General features: G+C 41.4%; 1 protein-coding gene across 1 annotated transcript; it reads left to right on the top strand.

Annotated features, from left to right (window-relative positions):
• Nucleotides 1-130: 130 nt before the first annotated feature.
• rars1 (arginyl-tRNA synthetase 1) lies at nt 131-18,012 on the top strand. Its single transcript, XM_084029160.1, has 15 exons — nt 131-263; nt 1,677-1,811; nt 2,730-2,927; nt 3,426-3,534; nt 3,975-4,075; nt 4,172-4,293; nt 4,759-4,879; nt 5,489-5,618; nt 5,903-6,007; nt 6,493-6,671; nt 7,294-7,403; nt 9,849-9,954; nt 14,865-15,037; nt 15,809-16,056; nt 17,731-18,012. Exons 1-15 carry the CDS (start codon nt 219-221, stop codon nt 17,838-17,840), a joined length of 1,992 nt encoding a protein of 663 aa, XP_083885286.1. The 5' UTR covers nt 131-218; the 3' UTR covers nt 17,841-18,012.
• Nucleotides 18,013-19,276: the final 1,264 nt, after the last annotated feature.

Here is a 19,276-nt window from a genome sequence, read left to right as displayed (position 1 = left end):
AGTGTAGTCATAACGCCATGTATCTGCACATAGGATACAGCAGGTGTCGCTGTTGGGACGGTTAATAAAAACAAAGAAGAAGCAGATGATGACGTTTCCAGTACCGGAAGTACATTTAAAAAGTTGTGAACTTCCTCCTCCCCTCGCAGTTTCTTTCGTCAGCCACGAGATTCCGCATCCAGCCGACAAGAAGAGTTTCTCTCCGGTGTTTCAGAAAGATGGGAGACTCTGTAACCGAGTACACAACCCGACTGCAACAGCAGGTAACCCGGGCGACCGGCGGGGGAGTGAAGCTGAAGTTAGCTAGCAGGCTAAATGCTTGTTTGTGTGGTGTAGCAGCTAACGTACCGGTCTGTCGAAGCCGACGCAGTGCCAAACTCCATAGGACAAACTGTCAATTTAATGTGTTTTGCTTGCCAGTAGAATATAACGACACGACCCGATAAAACACGGTATGTCTATCGGGTTGGTGGGCGGCTCTCACAAGTTCGGCTAATAAACATCACACCAAAACGCCACTTGTTTATTAAAATGATACACTTTCACATTTGCTTTTCCAGTCATTCGGTGACAGCAGGCAGTAACGTCAGCGGCCAGTGTTTTTATTGATACAAACTGATTGATTGTCTTTTTTTCGGTGGCGGAATTTACTAACGTTAGATGATCTTTCGAGCTTATTGAGAATAAAGAACATTGTAAAAATTAGCTGATTTTTAAATGAAGTCTTGTGACATTGAATTCCTTTCCACGGGGATCAGCTGGTACTGACGCAACAGATGACATGTGTCAATAACGCCATTAGTTATTTTAAGGCTGATGGATCAGTGTTGAGGAATCTTTCTCCTACTTTCTCCATTCATTGATTATTGTTCGTCCTATAAGACGTCTGGAAATAGTGACAACCAACAGATATTTGATTATAATGAAAGAGAAAGGAAAACTGAAAAATATCTGATCATCTGGAAAAAGGGAAAGTACGTCATTTTTTTGTTTTTCATGTGTTTTTGCAGTCATTTTAATGTTTTTTTGGATCATGTTCCGATAGTGAGGCAGCTTTTGGTTTCATTGTGATGCTCAATTTGAGATTAATGTCCTATATCATTATCAGATTATCTCAGATTATCTATCTGCTCATTTCCTGAGTAAAATATTAACACTTACTGCTTTTGTAATGAGACATTTATTGACGTCCCTTTTCAAGAAAAGCCTATAAATTGTTGTTTTTGTTTAAACAATATAAAAAAAGTCATGACAAACAATTAATCGATGAGATGAATTTTCTGATTATTTGACTACTCCTTTCAGCTTTTATTCAATTAAAGCTGAATCATAAGCGACGCAGTTTTCTTTCTCAAACTGCAAAATTTGTAAATTCATTAAATATTTTCACAAAAGACAATCAGTGTGTTTGCAGGATGTTTGTTGCATCATGTTCCGATAGCGAGGCAGCTTTTGGTTTCATTATGATGCTGTAAAACTCTTAATGTCTCGCGTTATTATCACATTTCCTCTTGGCTGGAATCTCAATAACTGCCCAGATCCTGAGTAGAATATTGACGCTCCCTGCTTTTGTGACATTCTGATTTGGGGAAACATTTAATGATATTATTGCTGCAGTACAACTACAGCTGCTGCAAAAGCAATAATATAATTTGTAAATGGGTTTTGTTTTACAGGAGGTGGAGATCCGGAGTCTCCATGCCGAGATCGAGAGTCTGAAGAGCCCAGGGAACCTGGCTCCGTCTCCACAGCTGGACGAGCTGCGTGAGGAAAACACCCGGCTGAAGTACCGCATCAACATCCTGAAGAGGGTGAGTGACAGCGGGAGGCCGACAGGGTGCTGCTCTCTGCTCCCAACAGTCGGTACGACTTCCTCCAGCTGCTGTTTAAACACGATAAAGCTTCCTAAAGGAGGTCGGAGCCGTTTACTGATCTAAAGCTGCAGTTGTTAAAGACGCTTCGGCAGTTCAAGAGTCGGTGATGGGTAATTGAACATTTATTATCGTTACAACCTGGCTGAAAACAAACGGGTTTTTCTTTTAATTATCTAGAATTATTGAGAATCTCTCAGCCTGTAGTTTTGTTAATTAGCTTGTTAATTGTCTCCAATGTTGGTTTTGTACTGTACAGTAGATTAGTACGGTATTTATGCATTTTGTTGCAACTTAATTCTCGTAATCAGACTTCAAAAGATACCCAGAGAATGTTGAAAAAGGTCATCAAAATCACCATTTCCTCACAATATTTAACGAATTTGCGAATTGCAATTATGATTTTGAGTGTATTGACCCGACTTAAATAAGGATGAATTGTGTACGTTTAAGGTGTTTAATTGCTTTCCAATACTGTTGTCGTACTCGTGTGGTACTCGACTGAAGTATCTCCAGCTTTGGTGTCTTGAATTCAAACAGGGTTTATTATTGATGCAGAGCAGGAAAAGTAACCTGATGAACAATCACAAGCCTCAATTTGTTTTGTGTTAAAGTAGGTTTTATTGAAGCGTAAAGTCGCAACATATTCAATAAATAATATGAAAGCCTTCATTTTCTATTTGTTTCAATGATTGTTCTGCAAATTAAAACCAATCGTAAACAAGACACGAGACGATGTACTTCTCAGCTCGTCATCCGCGCCGCGTATTTACCAAAATGTGGCTAAAAAGATTATGTTGCATTTCATCAAAGCTCCAAATCATTATGTTAATAATGCGATGTGCTGTGTGTCCTCAGAGCCTGCAGGAGGAGAAGACCACCACGACCCACTGCGGTAAATCCATGATGAACATCAACCAGCGGCTCCAGGAGGTCTTCGGCGAAGCCATCCGGGTTTCCTGCCCCGAGCTGGACGACCCTCCGGTGTCCGTCTCGCCCAACCAGCAGCCCAAGTTCGGGGACTACCAGTGCAACAGCGCCATGGCCATGGCTCAGGTACGCCCGCCAAGTGAATGTTGGATCAAAGATAGTTTAAACATGTTGGATTATTTACTTTATAGTCTTCATTTTTTACTACTGTTAAAGTATTACACCCTTTTATGAATGAATGTTGGGTTTCAAGGTTTTAAAACATTGTTATTGTCGTTCCTAAGCCTCAAAAAGGACCCGTTTTTAACAATTACATTTTTATTTATTTATTTATTTTTAGTGATTTTATTTTGAGGCATTTTGTTGCAACAGTGCAGCGTTTTAATATTGTCGTGTTTTGATGAATCAGCAGGTTTCATCACATGTGAAAATCCAATACATCACAGTTTAAATTACATCTGTGAGAAAATGTTTCACTCCCAAACACACGGTTTAGTTCTGCCGTGATGTGCTGATGTTTGCTGCCCGGCAGGTCTGGACATGTTTGTTTGTGGGATGAAAAAGGTTTTTGTATCGGTTTCTTGGTTTAACACACTTTTAGTCACTGACTTTGTCGGCTTGCAGCTGATGAAGGCGAAGGGGGTGAAAATCAACCCGAGGGAAATCGCAGAGAAGATCATCGCAAACATCCCGGACAACGAACTCGTCCAGAAAACGGAAATCGCCGGACCCGGTACGAAACATCGGCCTGATTCCTTTTAATGACTTTTCTTTTGGACGCAGCGAGGAGAGACTTTGACATTAACATTAATATATTTTGGCAGTTTAGACCTCCATAAACACAGTAAAGAAGGAAAAAAACAAACAGAAAAAATAAGATTCTCTGTTTGCTCTTTAATAGTTTGTCAAAGTTCAGCTTATAAATGTTTGTGAATGAAAACATTTTGTAAATATTTTGGAGAAAAAAAATCTACCAGTAATTTAGTAGATTTGTTTGGATTTTAATAATAATATATTGCATATTGTAAATGCTATAAACTTTACAAGATAAATGAGCTTTCAGTATAATTTCTAAACACAAACTGTTCCTGAATAGATATATTGGTGTGAATACGATATTTAATTTTTACATTTTTTATTATCATCCACCTCTGATGTCTTTTGTATCTTCAGGCTTCATCAACATCCACCTGAAGAAGACGTTTGTGTCCAAACTCTTGAGCAACATGCTGATCAACGGCGTGCAGCCCCCCCCACTGGCCTCCAGGAAGAGGGTGCGTCGAACCCCACAATTCCACCTTAAGATGGTTCTTCTAATAGGTTCATATTCATGGTTATTGATTGTTTTGACCTGTGTGTGTGTTGCTCAGGTGGTGGTGGACTTCTCCTCTCCCAACATTGCCAAAGAGATGCACGTCGGCCACCTGCGCTCCACCATCATCGGGGATAGCATGAGTCGGCTGTTTGAGTTCCTGGGCTACGACGTCGTCAGGTCGGTACGAAACCAGCCGATCCCAGCTGTCTCTTTGAGTATTAATAATAATAAAAAAAAATAAACATTTTCTAGTATGACCATTAGTAGACCATTCTCATGCAAGTCATTGGTGTTAAAGTCCAACTCGAGTTGCAAATCTTTTTTGATTATTTTATCGAGTATCGTGGATTCGTGATTTGAGTCTGAAATGTTAGATAATTAGTTTGTGGCATCATTCCTACATTTATCATGACTGGAGGTCATGAATATCATGATGAATGTCATTTTCATGGAAACCTGTCCAGTTTGTCTTGATTTCTCCTGTACCGACATGTTGAAGGTGAACTTAAGACATCAGAGTGCTTCCCTTTTCTTTGGTCTTGCTTGTAAAAGAGTAAAATGTAAAAGTCAGAACTACTCATTTAGAGGCGTCCAGACAGATTTGTATTTTATAGTTTGACACGCTGCTTATGCGTTTCTCAGGTTGAACCACGTGGGAGACTGGGGGACCCAGTTTGGGATGCTGATCGCCCACCTGCAGGATAAATTCCCAGACTTCCAAACCACCTCCCCACCTATTGGTGACCTTCAGGCCTTCTACAAGGTCAGTTATAACTCCATCTGTTTTTCACTGTTTAGTTTACTTCCATGTACTTTTGGGTGATTTGCAGTTTTATCCATCACCGGTTATAGTTTGTATTATTCTCATGTATTCTTCTGAAAAGTGAAGCAGAATCTAGAGAGCCTTAAACTTGCATTCTCTCTACTGGCCACCAGGGGGCGACTCCTCTGGTTGCAAAAAGAAACAAGATTGCATGGAAGTCTATGAGAAAATGATTTTTTATCTCAGTAAACACGAGACTTAAGCACAGATTGTATATAATATGTGGATTTATTTGTGTGTATATGAAGTCAAAGGTCACGGGGAATTTGTTTCACAAAAGTGAAATGTAATGTCAGTAAATGCAAGAGTATTCTGTGGAGCATCATGTGCCTGCAGCAAAACACACTTTGCATGTGTAAATTGTGGAAACACATTATGTCTAAATGCAGGAAGTGCTAAATGCTGTAGTCTTCCCTTATTTCTCTCCACGCCTCATTTACTTCTTGCATCATCTACTCTGCTCATTTTGGGCTCTCATTTCTGTCTCTTGTCTGTGTCTCCACCTCCTCCTCCTCCTCCTCCTCCTCCTCCTCCTCTTCCTTCAATCAGGAGTCGAAGAAACGTTTTGATGAGGAGGAGGACTTTAAGAAGCGAGCGTATCAGTGTGTCGTCAGACTGCAGAGCAAAGAGCCAGACTTCATTAAAGCCTGGAACCTCATCTGTGATGTCTCCAGGAAAGGTACGCTGCATATCAATGGATCTGTTTATTGATATTCAAAGAATAATCCTCCCTCAAACACACACACACACTAACACTAACATAATGCATAATACAAGCAGTGACCGAGCTGTTGTGAGTAAAGGCGTGAAATGTTTACTTTATCTCGACTGAGCCAGACTGGATCACATTTTGTGAAGTACTTCTGGGTAACGTGGTCCATGTGTTATTAAGTAGAAGACCCTAAATAAACTTTGTGACTTTGTTTTTGTTGAGTTTTACTGTGTTTGTGTTTGTGTTGTCAGAGTTTCAGAGGGTTTACGACTGCCTGGACATCCAGATCCTCGAGAGAGGAGAGTCGTACTACCAGGACATGATGACCAAGGTGGTGAAGGAGTTTGACCAGAAAGGTGAGCACCAGATGAAAGGAGGGTAGCTGTTTTTTTTGTTGTTTTTTTTGTCTTTCTGAGGAGATTATCAGAATTGTATTTGCATTATGGTTAATTTTTGCACTTCAGAGTGATTAAATAATGTTGTGGGTCTCAATTTGAGTCCCTGATGACACAAGTTGTTAAAGGCGGTACACCAATAATGGTAAATATTCAAAATGCATGTGTTATAGTTCTGTGAAATCGTAGTGTGCTGTTACCTGGCGTGGCCACCAGGGGGCAATATTGACTCACAGATGTCTAATTCCAAATTTGAATGTCCCTTCCTGATTTTTCTTTCTTTTTTGGGGGGTATAATTTTTTCCCTTTCCTTCTTTTCTTGTTTTTGCTTAATTAACCATTTCACTCATTATCTCCTCTTTCTTTTCCCTCCAATCTCACCCACATCTCCTCCGTCCCTCTGCCTTCATTGCTTTGCTTCTTTCTGTCTTACACTCTTTCCTCAGGCTTGGCGGAGATGGACGAGGGTCGTAAGATCGTCTTCGTCCCGGGTCAGTCCATCCCCCTCACCGTCGTCAAGTCGGACGGCGGCTACACCTACGACACGTCGGACCTCGCCGCTCTGCGCCAGCGGATCTTCGACGAGAAGGCCGACCTGATCATCTACGTCACGGACAGCGGACAGGTGAGTGGAGTTCAGACAGAGGAAGGGTGACGGAGTCACTGGAGGAGCTACACACAAAAAATAAAACAAAGAAAGCTGGAAGTAAAACAAAGAAAGTAAAGGAGGGGAAATGAAATACCAAAAAGTCAGAGTCTGAAGGATCTAATAGGTAGCAGAGGGACCTTTTTGTTTCACAGCGGTGTCACTTTAGTCCTAAACTTTAAGTTTTTACTGTTCTGCACAACTTTACTTCTTCAGGATTGAAAGAGGAGGTACTTTTAAATCCGGATTTTCCTTTCATGAAAGACAGGATTGTTGTTTGACACTTTGGTTCAGTGCTGTGGGAATTGAATGTATCCATACATGAATGTAGCTCAACATTTCATAAAAAACCTTATGATCTAGTAAAAGCATATTTTCTGTTTTTTAAAATGCTAAAAGTTATGAAGAAGAGTCGGTCTGTCACGGTAATTACATTTTACAATTCCACCAACATTTCCCCGCCACATCACACTGTAAAAAGTCCTGCTGGTCCAGGTTCAGTTTGGTTCCAGGCAGCAGTGACACACAGGAAGTCTTCATGCCAAGTGTATCATGTTGTGTCCTTTTAATTTGTGTGTTTATCTCGTCTGTGTTTTTTTAGGCCACACACTTCCAGGTGGTGTTTGCGGCGGCTCAGATGATTGGCTGGTACAAACCCCAGGAGACCCGGGTGGAGCATGCCGGCTTCGGAGTGGTGCTGGGGGAAGACAAGTGAGTTTGAAACGCACGGGGCTGGCACTGTGTCTTCATGCTAAGCTAAGGAAACGTTTGCTTCTTTAAATGAATAGTTTGAATATTAAAAGGAAATGTATTTTAGCCACCTAAAAACATCTGTATCACTTTTATTGTATGTTTTCTTCTTCTTCTCCTCCTCCGTACTGATCAGGCTGCATGATGGCATTTAAAGGACTTTTTCATCATCAACACATAATATTATAATATATTAGTAGTTATTTTAGATGGGGGTTTGTGGCAGTAAAACATTTGACTCTGCATCGACACAGAGAACGTTAAAGGACGTCGTCGCTGCATACAGATGAAAAAACAATTTAACAGAAATCCAAATCACCGTCATCAGAGCAACGACCAGCATCTCCTCTGACGACGGCGACTCCACTATAATCATCCCATGTCCTTCACTGTATCTTTCATCACCGCGGCTTCATGTTTTTATTGCGTTTTATTATTATAATGCATAAAAACAGAATTTTACTACGCGACTGAGTTGACAAATGAAAATAAAAAAATATAGAGCCGCGGCTCCACGAGCAGTGCAGTCGCTGTTTGAGCCGGTAGTTCAGACACAGAGCTGTTTTCACTCAGCACGCGAGGTGCAGCGGGGAAGGGAAAAGTTCTGCGGTAGGTGAACAATAGTAATTAAAAGTGTGTGGGGGGGGGGGGGGGGGGAGTAATAATTAGCCAATCAGCACCATGGGTGGGACTAACGCTGTTGTCAAGCCGCTGTCAGCTGTGTGCTGGAACCGACGAGCAAAAATAACAAGCATGGAGACGGTGAGAAATGAATAAAATAACTGTAAATTACTGTTTTACGAAGCTGAACAGACTTCCTCCAACAAAAGTTTTACTTCTAAGAGTAAAAGTTTTGTGTGCTTACATCCTGCACTGTAAGTACGATCCGTCACCGCCCCAAAACACACAAAGAATATTTATTTTTTTACAATTAACACTTGAAATGACAAGGTCATACGGAATGTAAACCATACATTCGTATTTTCATTCAAGTAATTTTGTTTGTTTTACAAAATGAACCAAAACACTGACATTGAGGAAGATCTGGGGAAAAGATAATAATAATAATAATAATAATAATACATATTTAAATCATACCTGCTAAACTAAAAAGAAATCTGGTTTGAATTGAAATCAAACGCTGTTACTTCGCTTGCTTAAATATAGATTTAGTCAATCCTGAAACCATAAAGTGCATCTTTGGATGGATGGACTGAATGCTCAGAACGTTTTGATGTTTTCATGTTTAGATTCCCAATATGTGATCACTTTTATCCAGATTTCACCTCCAGTGATTGTTTTTCGGTGATCTGAGAGGCATTTCCGGGGGTTTTAATTTGGCGAGGTCTTTGCTTGAGCATCCGGTGTGAACTCATATTTGGACAGCCTGTTGGTGGAAGAGTGAACTGCAGTCAATGAGCCAGGACTGCAGACCCCCCCCTCCCTCCCTCCTGCATGGAGCACTTGTTTGTTCAAATTATTCATTACTGCTGAACGGAAATTGGAAAAAAGCACAACACATGGTCCCTCACAGCCGCCAAGCGTGAAGTCAAGAGATTTTCCTTTTCATGCTCCGGACTCTCTTGGCCTCTTGGCTCGTTCTGCCACCTCCTCTTTATCTCCCCCCCCCTCCTCCTCTTCCTCCACCTCTTCCTCATGCAATTCCAGTGTGTCGTCCCAAAGCATGGGCTTCGGCTTAGGCGTGTGTGTAATACTGTAAATCCCCCCGGGTGTTATTATTTATCCTCCTTTTTATAGAACGCGGTGATTACCGCGCGGCCGATAGGTGAGCACGCGCTATAATTTGAACACGATCTGTCACGCCGCTGTTTTTCCTAATCAATCGTCCAGAGAAGAAGAGCCAAAGCCCAGGCAGGAGGTTGATGTTACGCTTCGCGGAGGCCATAACTAAGTGCTGCTAAACGCCCCACAGTAACCTGAGGGGGCGTAAATTGGCCCCACAATGTCTGCGCTACTCCAAACTCCATTAGAAATTTATCATGCTGTTTTCATAATTGCTCATCCAGACAATAAGGGCTTTAAAGCAGCCACGGGGGGAGCTGTTATAGAGGCAAGTAAACAGGAAAAAGTCTGCTTATTAAATTTCTTTTGGCTCGTGTTCTGCTTGTAATGCTCATCTGATTTGGTCGGTTGTACAAAATGCGTCTCCCCGAGGTGTCGGCAAGCAGAGGTAATCTAATAGTTTGTTGTGATGATGGCTGTTGGCGACAGAAAGTCAAACATCGGTACCTGGAACGTTCTGTGTGGGGATGTTTCACAGCACAAAAAAAGCCACGGCACAGTCTCATAATCTTGTTATTTTGTTGCCCAGATTGTATGTTTTGGGGGGTTTATGCGGTGACACGACTTTGGCTGAAGTTTTCCCTTCTTTTTTTTGGTGCTCAGGAAGAAGTTTAAGACCCGGTCTGGAGACACGGTGAGGCTGATGGATCTGCTGGAGGAGGGGCTGAAGAGGTCCATGGACAAGCTGAAGGAGAAGGAGCGAGACAAGGTGAGGATGGCATCATGCTCCTTCATTCGCTGTCCGTTAACGGGGAAAGAAATGTGACATTAACAAAGGGCAAAGAGATTATGATTTTTTCTAGTGCCTCCATTGGTGTCTAGCCATGCAGACAACGTTGGTTTTTATTTGTCTCGGTTTTTAAAGATATTAGTGTCTGACATTTCAGCCGAAAATACAACAAAAGTAAATTTAATTTCCGTCATCAAACAAACTTTTTTTAATTTGGTTTAATCCACATTGAAACTACTTTTTTTTAATAAACAAATAGTCGGAGTAACAGGAAAAAAATGATCACTTAACTCACCTCCATGCCCATTTGGGCGTTTGAACAAATTCTGTTTAATGAAGACAGTGAGATTCAGCTGAAAGCTCAGGAAAAAGCCAGTAAATCATCCAATTAGAAACGTCCACTGCTTTACGTTAACATATTTAAATGTAATCAGGCAGACATCCTACACTGTGCTCAAAGTCAGAGATAATCACGACTGTGATGGTGGCGAAAACCTGTGAAGGCCTACATTTCAATATCGATAAAGAATTGTACCCATAATGAGAAATGGATAAAGATGTTGGTTTTAGATACAGTTTTATGAATTCCCAACTCTAACCATGTTTTCAAACAATGTTCCTGGAGAGAGATGTTGATTATTTCTTTGTTTTTTGCGTTTTTCTGATGGAATGTCGTTCACCTTCACTGATATCTATCTGATACCTTCATGGATATCTGAGGTGGACAAATATAAAAACAACAAATCCTTTTTTAAGCAAGGGGCAGACAGAGTGTTAAACAAATCTTACAGGGTCGTATGAAGCTGTGGGCAGCAGCAGCCTTCAGGGTGAAATACATAAAATCTTCATTTTAAGCATTATAGCATCGCTACAGAATCGTCCATTCAGTCCTGGCTTTGAACCCACAACCATGTCCTTTCTGTAGCACCGCGAGTTCATTGGTCTGCGGATCCTCTCTGGCTTTTCTCCATGCAGCAGTAGTAGTACGGACAAAACACAACACAAAAGAAATCCCAGTCAGTGAAATGCCTGTGAATGGAGAACGAGTGATGTTTTATTTAGGCCCGAGACACCCTGAACCACACATTAGTCCTGAAAAAGAGATCAAATCTGGGAGATCAAAACCTGGAGTAAACAAAGAAGACAGAAACCCGGCTGCACGACCTCGGGAGCTGCGTCGTCGTAATTACAAATACCTAACTCCTGAGGTGTTTTGTTTCTCATATTTAATCGTATGTGAGACGTTGTTTCTCTAATAGCGTTGTAGAATAAATGGTTACCATGGTTACCGCCTGTTTTAAGCTTCCAAGTTTACGTCCATATTTCATGTCAGCGGTGTGTTCTTTGATAAGCAGCCGTATACCGAGGGGGGGGGACACCTTCCAGTGAGCAGCTCATTATTCCCCCTTATTGGTCGTCTTATGAGTCGCCCTGAATGAGGAGAGTTATTTTACGGTAATGACCGTCTGACTCACAGTAGCCATTAATCCTTCTCACCCTCGTCCTGCACCCACCGAGCAACCCTATGCTAATAGAGGTAGTTAAATAAAACAGGATTTTGCTCTTTGGGGGGTTTGTTTTTTTCTTTCTCTGCTGTAAATGTGTGAGATGGTTGGGAGTGAAGACGAGTTGAAGAAGGGTTCAGTTACAATAACGCAGCAAAGCTTTAACAAGTCCAGCAGCAGTCTACATGACTTTTTAATGAGGTGAGGTCACTTTGGTGTAACTCCAGTTCAAAGTTTGTTCGTAGTTCATCGTTGCACTAAATCACAAAGTGAACCAAACTGTGGGGAGTTTTGATGAAAGCGGGAAAAAACCCAGATGTTGAGCTTTAGATCTGGGAGAAAAAAGGGATTCTATGATCCGTCGCCACGCTTTGTTGAACGATTCTGTATCCATGCAGTCAAGTCTATAATCTTTCCATATTTTATAGAAGTAACTGCATCACACAAATAGTAATTGGTTTGAAAGACTTGAAGGGAAAATTGCTGACATCAGCATGTTTCCACGCATGCTGTTTAGTAGGTAAATTATCTTATGGTCATGTAGCTTGTTAGCGTGCTAACATTGGCATCAATAAACACAGCTGAGACTGATGGGAATGTTGTTGGTTTATTAAACCTCCATTAAACCTCATGAAGGCGCTCAATTTAAATAAATAAATAACAATAAAAAGTCATTGGATCATTTAATTCATTTGGATTTTTCTTGGAAGAAGATGGACGTCAAAACTAGGGCTGGGCGATAAAACGATAAAGATACATATCGCGAAATAACTTTTCCTCGATAGAAATATGAGACACGCTCGATACAATTTCGATAGAATTCATTCGTCCATGTTTTGACGGACATAACGCCTGGTCCATACTGGACGCGGAAGCGCCGCGGCGCGGTGCGCCGGATGGCTCATGCTGCAGCATTAAAAGATCTTCAGATTCGGATATTATGTCTACTGGTATTTCATTGCCAACTCTCACCTGCACTAGACTAAACTGGTATTTCAGTTGCAACGACAGAGCCAAAAATCGCGAGCGATCCGCGCACCCCCGTTCAGACCAGCCGCGTATTTCTCCGCGGCGGTCGACAAGCGCTTCTGCTCAGCTGTTGTTCATTCAGAGCTATTTTTTCCCATTAAACCCCATAAAATTAATACGCCATGTTTCTGTAACCAAGAAGTTTGTAAACTTCTTGTATTTATCCGTTCTCTCTCTCTGAGCGAGAGAAAGAGAGAGAGAGAGGGACACACACACAGACAGAGAGTGTGTATGGTAGAAGACAGTAGTAGTGCAGATATACCGTTGAAATACACATTTTTTTTATCTACTCTTCACATTTATTACATTTATTGTCTCTTCCTGTTTCCCAGTGCGAGTTGAGATACACAAATATGATTGCGTTTGTCAATCGCAGTATTTTATTTTGAAAATTGCTTTTATTTTGAAAATTGACCGGATTGTTTCGTGTTTCTCCGTGTGATTTCCTGCCAGAATTGACGCGTTCACTCGCGGCACGCACAAAAAATCCCCAACAAAAACCCAACAACAAAACCTCAACCCGACCTTGTTAAACTATAATATATATATATATATATATATATATATATATATATATAATAAATATAATAAAATAGGTTGGTTGTTTTAGGAATGTGAAGTGTTCATCCCAGAAATCATCCTTCATCCAGAGGGGATTGTTTGCTGCCGTTTGTTGTTATTTGTAATTTTACATCACACACAGTGAAAACCCTCACTTTCCCGTCTGCTCGCTGATGTTGAAGCCGCTTGTAGCTGAAATTAAACCCACAGAGGGATAAAACACAAAAAAAGAGAGAAGATGTGAACCTGACCCGGTTAAGTATTATCTGGAGGTGCTCGGTGCAGTGTAAACAGTCAGTGACTTCCAGTTGAACTGCATGGTTTTTAATGCTGAGAAGGTTGTGGGATCCGGTGCCAACACGGTTTCCCTGCTGGCTCCTCTGGCCTGCGTCTCGGCTGTCTGTCTGGGTCGGTGCCCACGTCTACCATCTGCTAACCCTGCCTCATTAAAACAAAACCCCGACGCCGGCCTCCGTGAACCGCCAACCCGCCAACGCCGCTGCTAAAGATTTGTTTTCTCCGGTCGTGTGACGTTCTCCTGTTATATTTACTGCTGTTTTATTGAGATATCCAGATGTAGATCCTTACATCCTTAACTGGAGCGTTGATGAATTATTTGATTGATTAGCCAACTGTCAAACAATTAATGGATTATCAAAATGTATTATTCTTCATCCAGCACATCACTCAGGATGTGTTTGTGCCCGGCAGCAACACTCTTTTCAACATATTGAGGACCGAAAAACAACATCGCGTCTCTGAATTTGACTAATTCATCAATGAGCGTCTCACATTTGTCTTTTCTTCCCTCCCTTTGTTTTCTTGTCGACTGAAGGATGAAAAAAGAGCCTGAAGTGACGGACAGCCGGGGAGATAAATGATCACAATAACAACAACATCAAACTGAGGAAATCCAGTCTGATTTTATATTTGATAACCTCAAAGAGAACGGGAGTGATCGGCATTTTGGCTTAATAATTGATTTAAAGAATGGAGAAATTCTCGACAACAAATTGAGATGAAATGTCCCAAAATGACGATAAATAAATGAATAAATCTACTAAGTTGAGTTTATTTCAGTCACTTTAAACTTGTACAACTTGAATAGAATAAGTCATTACTTTTAAAATGGTGACAAACCAAAGCAGAGCTTATCAAACCTACTTTTTATTATTTATTTTTGTACAATTCTCCTTAAATACACATAAATTATATAGTAACGAAAAGTGTTCATACTTCAGTTTCATGTTAACCATCTAATATTTAAAAATGATATGACAAGTATGAATCCATCGCCCCATTAATGTCCTCCTGTTTTGCGTCATTTGATAAAAATGACACTTTATTTGTGTCCCGTCATGTTACTTCCTGTCACGCTCTCTGTTTTCCTGTCATGTCGTCGTATTACCATCGTTTCCTGTCTCTTCCTGTTCCACTTCTATTTAATATAATAACACGTCATTACCCGTCTCTGTATTTCCTGTCATGTTATCCTCGGTTCGACTGGGAAGTTTTTGTTTTCCAGTCATCCATCATAAAACTCTCCCCCCTCCCCGTGAACAGACACATTCAAGACTTAATAAGTCAATTTAATCTTTGCCTAAGGTGACTAAAATTAGATCCATCATGTGGATTAAATTCAACGGGCTGGTTTTACTGTTGGAAACATACGGTGACGTACCGCCTGCGGTAATTGCAAGTTGATGGGAGCGACGGAGTTATCGGAATATTCCAAGCCTGGAGGATTATGGAGGTCTAAGTCTGTTGTATTAAAGGAACATGGTCTGACTGCAGGTCCTGACCCCGGAGGAGCTGATCAAAGCCCAGAGGGCCGTCGCCTTCGGCTGCATCAAATACGCCGACCTCTCCCACAACCGCATCAACGACTACGTCTTCTCCTTCGACAAGATGCTGGACGACCGTGGCAACACGGCGGCGTACCTGCTCTACGCCTTCACCCGCATCAGGTGAGCAGCCGAGCTCCATACACGTATACATAAACATGTCAACAGAGCAGCAGAAACCAAAGGTAGAGACGGTATGATAAGGTAAAATAAACAAAACAAATAAATAAGTTATGAAAAAGTCAGAAAAGTAAAACTAATATGGCGCTGCAGAAGAGAATGGTGGTCTTCTGTCTCGCTTTGGGACGCTGAAAGTATCTTTAAAAAGTTAAATTGAGTTTTCGGACACGTTCCCTGCTCCTCTCCTCTCCGGCCCGTCGGCCTCCTGCTAGCGCCGCTCTACTTCCATTACCCGTATCAGATCAGCCTCGCTGGCCCTTGTGGGAGCTCGTGGTAAAGGATTAGTCTTTGGGGTTCTTTCCAGTCAGCAAGACCCGATTCCCCCCCTCCTCCTCCTCCTCCTCCCCGTATCGAGTGGCCGTTTCCTGGCTGCACAGAGCTGCGTTGATCCCCTTCCTCTCCGGCTTCCCTGGAGGTGTTGGACTTCAGGGTGGCACCGTGCCCGGCAAAGATTGATCTTCTCTTCTTTTTTTATTATTATTTCCAACGTGGGGGGGCAGTCTCGCCTGAGAGGATTAGATGTCCCTGCTTTTAGTCAATAGAGCACTCACTGGTGGCAGCATTTCTGTGATTTCTAGCCTTACAACAGAAACTGTTCTCACCTCATTTTTAAATCAAATTAAACCATAATATTATCATACAGTATATATTATATATACTTATTGATTCATTTTTAAAATCCACGATCTTAACGCTGCGGTGGGTTTGCTGCAGGTCCATAGCTCGTCTGGCTAACATCAGCGAGGACGCGCTGAGGAAGGCGGCGGAGACCTCGGAGGTCCTCCTGGACCACGACAAGGAGTGGAAGCTGGGCAAGTGCATCCTCCGCTTCCCGGAGATCCTGCAGAAGATCCTGGACGACCTGCTGCTCCACACGCTCTGCGACTACGTGTACGAGCTCGCCACCACCTTCACCGAGTTCTACGACAACTGCTACTGCATCGAGAAGGACCGACAGACGGGTACGTGTTTGACTTTTTTTTTAAAGACGTCAAGGTCAAAAAGAAACCGCGAGAGGAGGCATCCCTCAGTGTTCTGCTCACGATGGGAGTCGCCTCATTAGCAGGAAGTGAGAGGCTTTCCAGTGAAAGCCGTCTGAGTCCTGCGAGTCCTCCACTCGTTCCTGTTAGTTTCATCCCCGCAGAGCGCTGGAGTGCTACGACTTCAGGTTTAGAGCTGCTTAATTATGCTAATTCTCTGTTAGCGTGGCAGTAACCCCAGCTGGACGCTGTTATTTTATATAATTCTGCTTTGTTAGAGAGTATTCAGTTAAGACTGTGTGTGTGTGTGTACTTGTACAGCTATCTTTGTGAGGACCAATTGTTGTCGACCTCAATTTGGGACACACTTGTGCACACTTTTTATTATATACATTTTTATTATATTGAGGCTTACAGATGTAATATGTAGTGATATTGTCCGTTTGCAAACAAAGCATTCAAACTTTTCCCCCTTTAGGAAAACAGCGCAGTAAAAACATTTGTATAGCATCTTTTTTATGCATCAAAAGGCAATTCAAAGTGCTTCACAGACGAGATCTAATAATACAGAAAAGGTACAACATTTACATAAATTATATCTATTATAATTATAGTGCGATAGAAATGCAGACAAGGAGTCGTTTCCTTAGACTTCTTTTGAAAGTTAGAACAGAAACGTTCAAATCATCTTTGCAGAACAATATCAAACACAAATTTAGGGAAAAAAGGGAAATACAGGCAGAAATGTCCAATTTTCTAGTTAATAATAATCATAATAATACATTTATTTGTTTTGCACTTTTCCGAACGCAAAGACGCTTTACAGAAAAGAAAAAAAAACATTGCGTTGTTTTTAATGATAATTTATAGGGAATATTTCTGTGTCGGTCTTTACATCAGTTTTTAGGAAGTTGTTTAGCACCTTTTTTAAGTTAGGCGTGATTAAGTCCCAGAATGCCTTTCTCTTCGTCACCAGTGGAGGATGCGTCCGCTTGTTTGCGTTTTATTGTTTGTAATTTATTATTCTGTTTTTTGCCGTCTGATCAACGACGTCGGTGCCTTTTTTAACAAGCCGTTTAATTCCCCCTCTGCTGCTCATTAACTTAATCCAGCAGCAGTGTGGCCCGATGGGCTGGTCCCTCATGGATGTTGCTGTGTGCACGCAGATGTCCGGGTCATTGGTTTCTTTTATTCGATGCTGCTGCGCGTCTGCAGCCCGCCGCGCCGCTCGCTGTCATCATTAAACGTGCCCTCTAACCTTTTTGTTGTTTGTTTATGTCGTTCCGTTCTTCACCTTTGACTGTTTCCCTCTGTTTGTTCAATCCGGACTTCCCAGTGTGTGCGTTTGTTTTCCTCTCATCTTATTATGCTCTTTTTCTTAAACCGCCTGTTGAATCTGTTATCTATTATATTCATTATTTATCAGCCGTGACGAGTTCAGACTACGATATCAGACGCGAGGTGTCGGGAATAAAAATGTTGGGTTTTCATCCTGAAAGAGTGATGAGGTGATGAACACAAGAAAAAACAATTATATTCCAACTCTAAGTTATTAGTTATTGACACACATTGGCCCCCACTTTAACAATGTATTTATACACGGATCAGATATTTTGTTTTGCAGAATCCTTTAAATATTCCCGTTGGTCTCTCCAGGTGCCGTGGTGAAGGTCAACATGTGGAGGATGCTGCTCTGTGAAGCCACGGCGGCCATAATGGCCAAATGCTTTGACATCCTGGGCATTAACCCCGTCGGGAGGATGTGATGTCACAGCCCATCCACGTTAACCAAGAATCCAGAACAAGAATCGCAAATCACAGGAAAAAATAATCACCGGACTTTCAGGATGAATTTTCACATTGAGTTCATTAATTAACATCTCATGTGAAGTTTCTTTTTTTTTTTATTAAAAGAACTCTTATCAAACCAAAATATCACCCAGTCTCCTGTCAATTTTTACTTCAAAAATCATTTATATTTCAGTTTAAAGGCAGGATTTTGTATTGCTTCTGTAAAACTGTTGTGATGCGTGACATTTAATTAAAAAAACATCCATGAACCTTCAATTATCAGGAATTTAACCTTAAAAAGAGGTGAATCGGGCCGAGTCACTTCCTCCTGAGTCGGACTATAAAATAATGGGACTTTTTAATGAACAACCAAAAGATAATAATGCTTTTGTGAAGTATGTTTTCCTGTCGGAGAGATCTTTTTCTTCTCCTCGTGAGCATCTGATGATTAAAAAGGTTGTCTTTGGAGGGGAGCGGCTTGGAGATGCTTTAAAGTCATCTGGAATGGATCATTAAAAAGGTGAAAAGCATTCAGAGATCCTTTTGTAAGGAATCTGTCTCACAAAGAAAATTATAAATTGTGCCAAAAGAATGGTTGCTCTCAAATGAAAAGCAGCAAATTTTAGCTGGACTAAACATTTTTTATTTATTTTTTATTTAATAAAATTGTTGATTTAACAATTAACTTCTTATGTTAATTGATGGTTTGGATTTTTAACTCTCTTACTATCAAATATTGAAATGTTATGAATGCATGAATGCATTTCATGACTCTTTTTTTTTTTTAAGGAGGCACTCTAATGTGTTTGTGCATGTTTAATCAAAAATGTAGGAAGTTATAGTTTCTTCTTCCGATACTCCAGAATGCTGGCTGAGTATCCGTGTTTCCTCTTGAAACATTGATTCATGTGTGTTGGATTAATTCATGCTTGAAAAAGCAGCAGTGAGAGTTCTGCATGCGTTTCAGCCCTAATTGCCTTCCACGGCTCCGCCTCTCCGCCTCTCCGCCTCGCGGACGTTTGACGTAAAGAAAAGTCCCATTAGACTCGAGCTGCTTTTTAAGATAACGACAATTACAGTCCTCGCCTCCCGTGACTCGTGTGAGTAAGTGGGCTTTGTTTGCAGGAATTTAAAGTCGGAGGCAAACAAACGCGTTTGATGAAGTTAATTATACATCACAGCGCTCTCTCCGAGGCAGCCCGGAAGCCTGCAGTCGTTCTGCTCTGGATGCAAACGCTGGATGACTAAGGAATCCAAACGAGCCAAACCAGACGTGTTCAGTGCTTCAAGTAGAGATGTTCGATACCATTTTCCCTCCCGTTACCGATTCCGATACTCGTGCTATCGGCCGATACCGAGTACCGATAACGATACCAGTGTGTTTAAAAAAAAAAAAAAGAAACTTAACTAA

The sequence above is a fragment of the Eutrigla gurnardus genome (assembly GCF_963514095.1).
Source record: "Eutrigla gurnardus genome assembly, chromosome: 15".
Lineage (NCBI taxonomy): Eukaryota > Metazoa > Chordata > Actinopteri > Perciformes > Triglidae > Eutrigla > Eutrigla gurnardus.
This window is presented reverse-complemented; position numbering and strand designations above follow the sequence as displayed.

Bases quoted from the DNA above. Each gene is read 5' to 3' on its own strand.
- rars1 (XM_084029160.1), top strand. From the start codon at position 219: ATGGGAGACTCTGTAACCGAGTACACAACCCGACTGCAACAGCAG. The intron at 3,535-3,974 runs GTACGAAACATC...TTGTATCTTCAG, and splicing joins AACGGAAATCGCCGGACCCG to GCTTCATCAACATCCACCTG. The intron at 4,076-4,171 runs GTGCGTCGAACC...TGTGTTGCTCAG, and splicing joins CACTGGCCTCCAGGAAGAGG to GTGGTGGTGGACTTCTCCTC.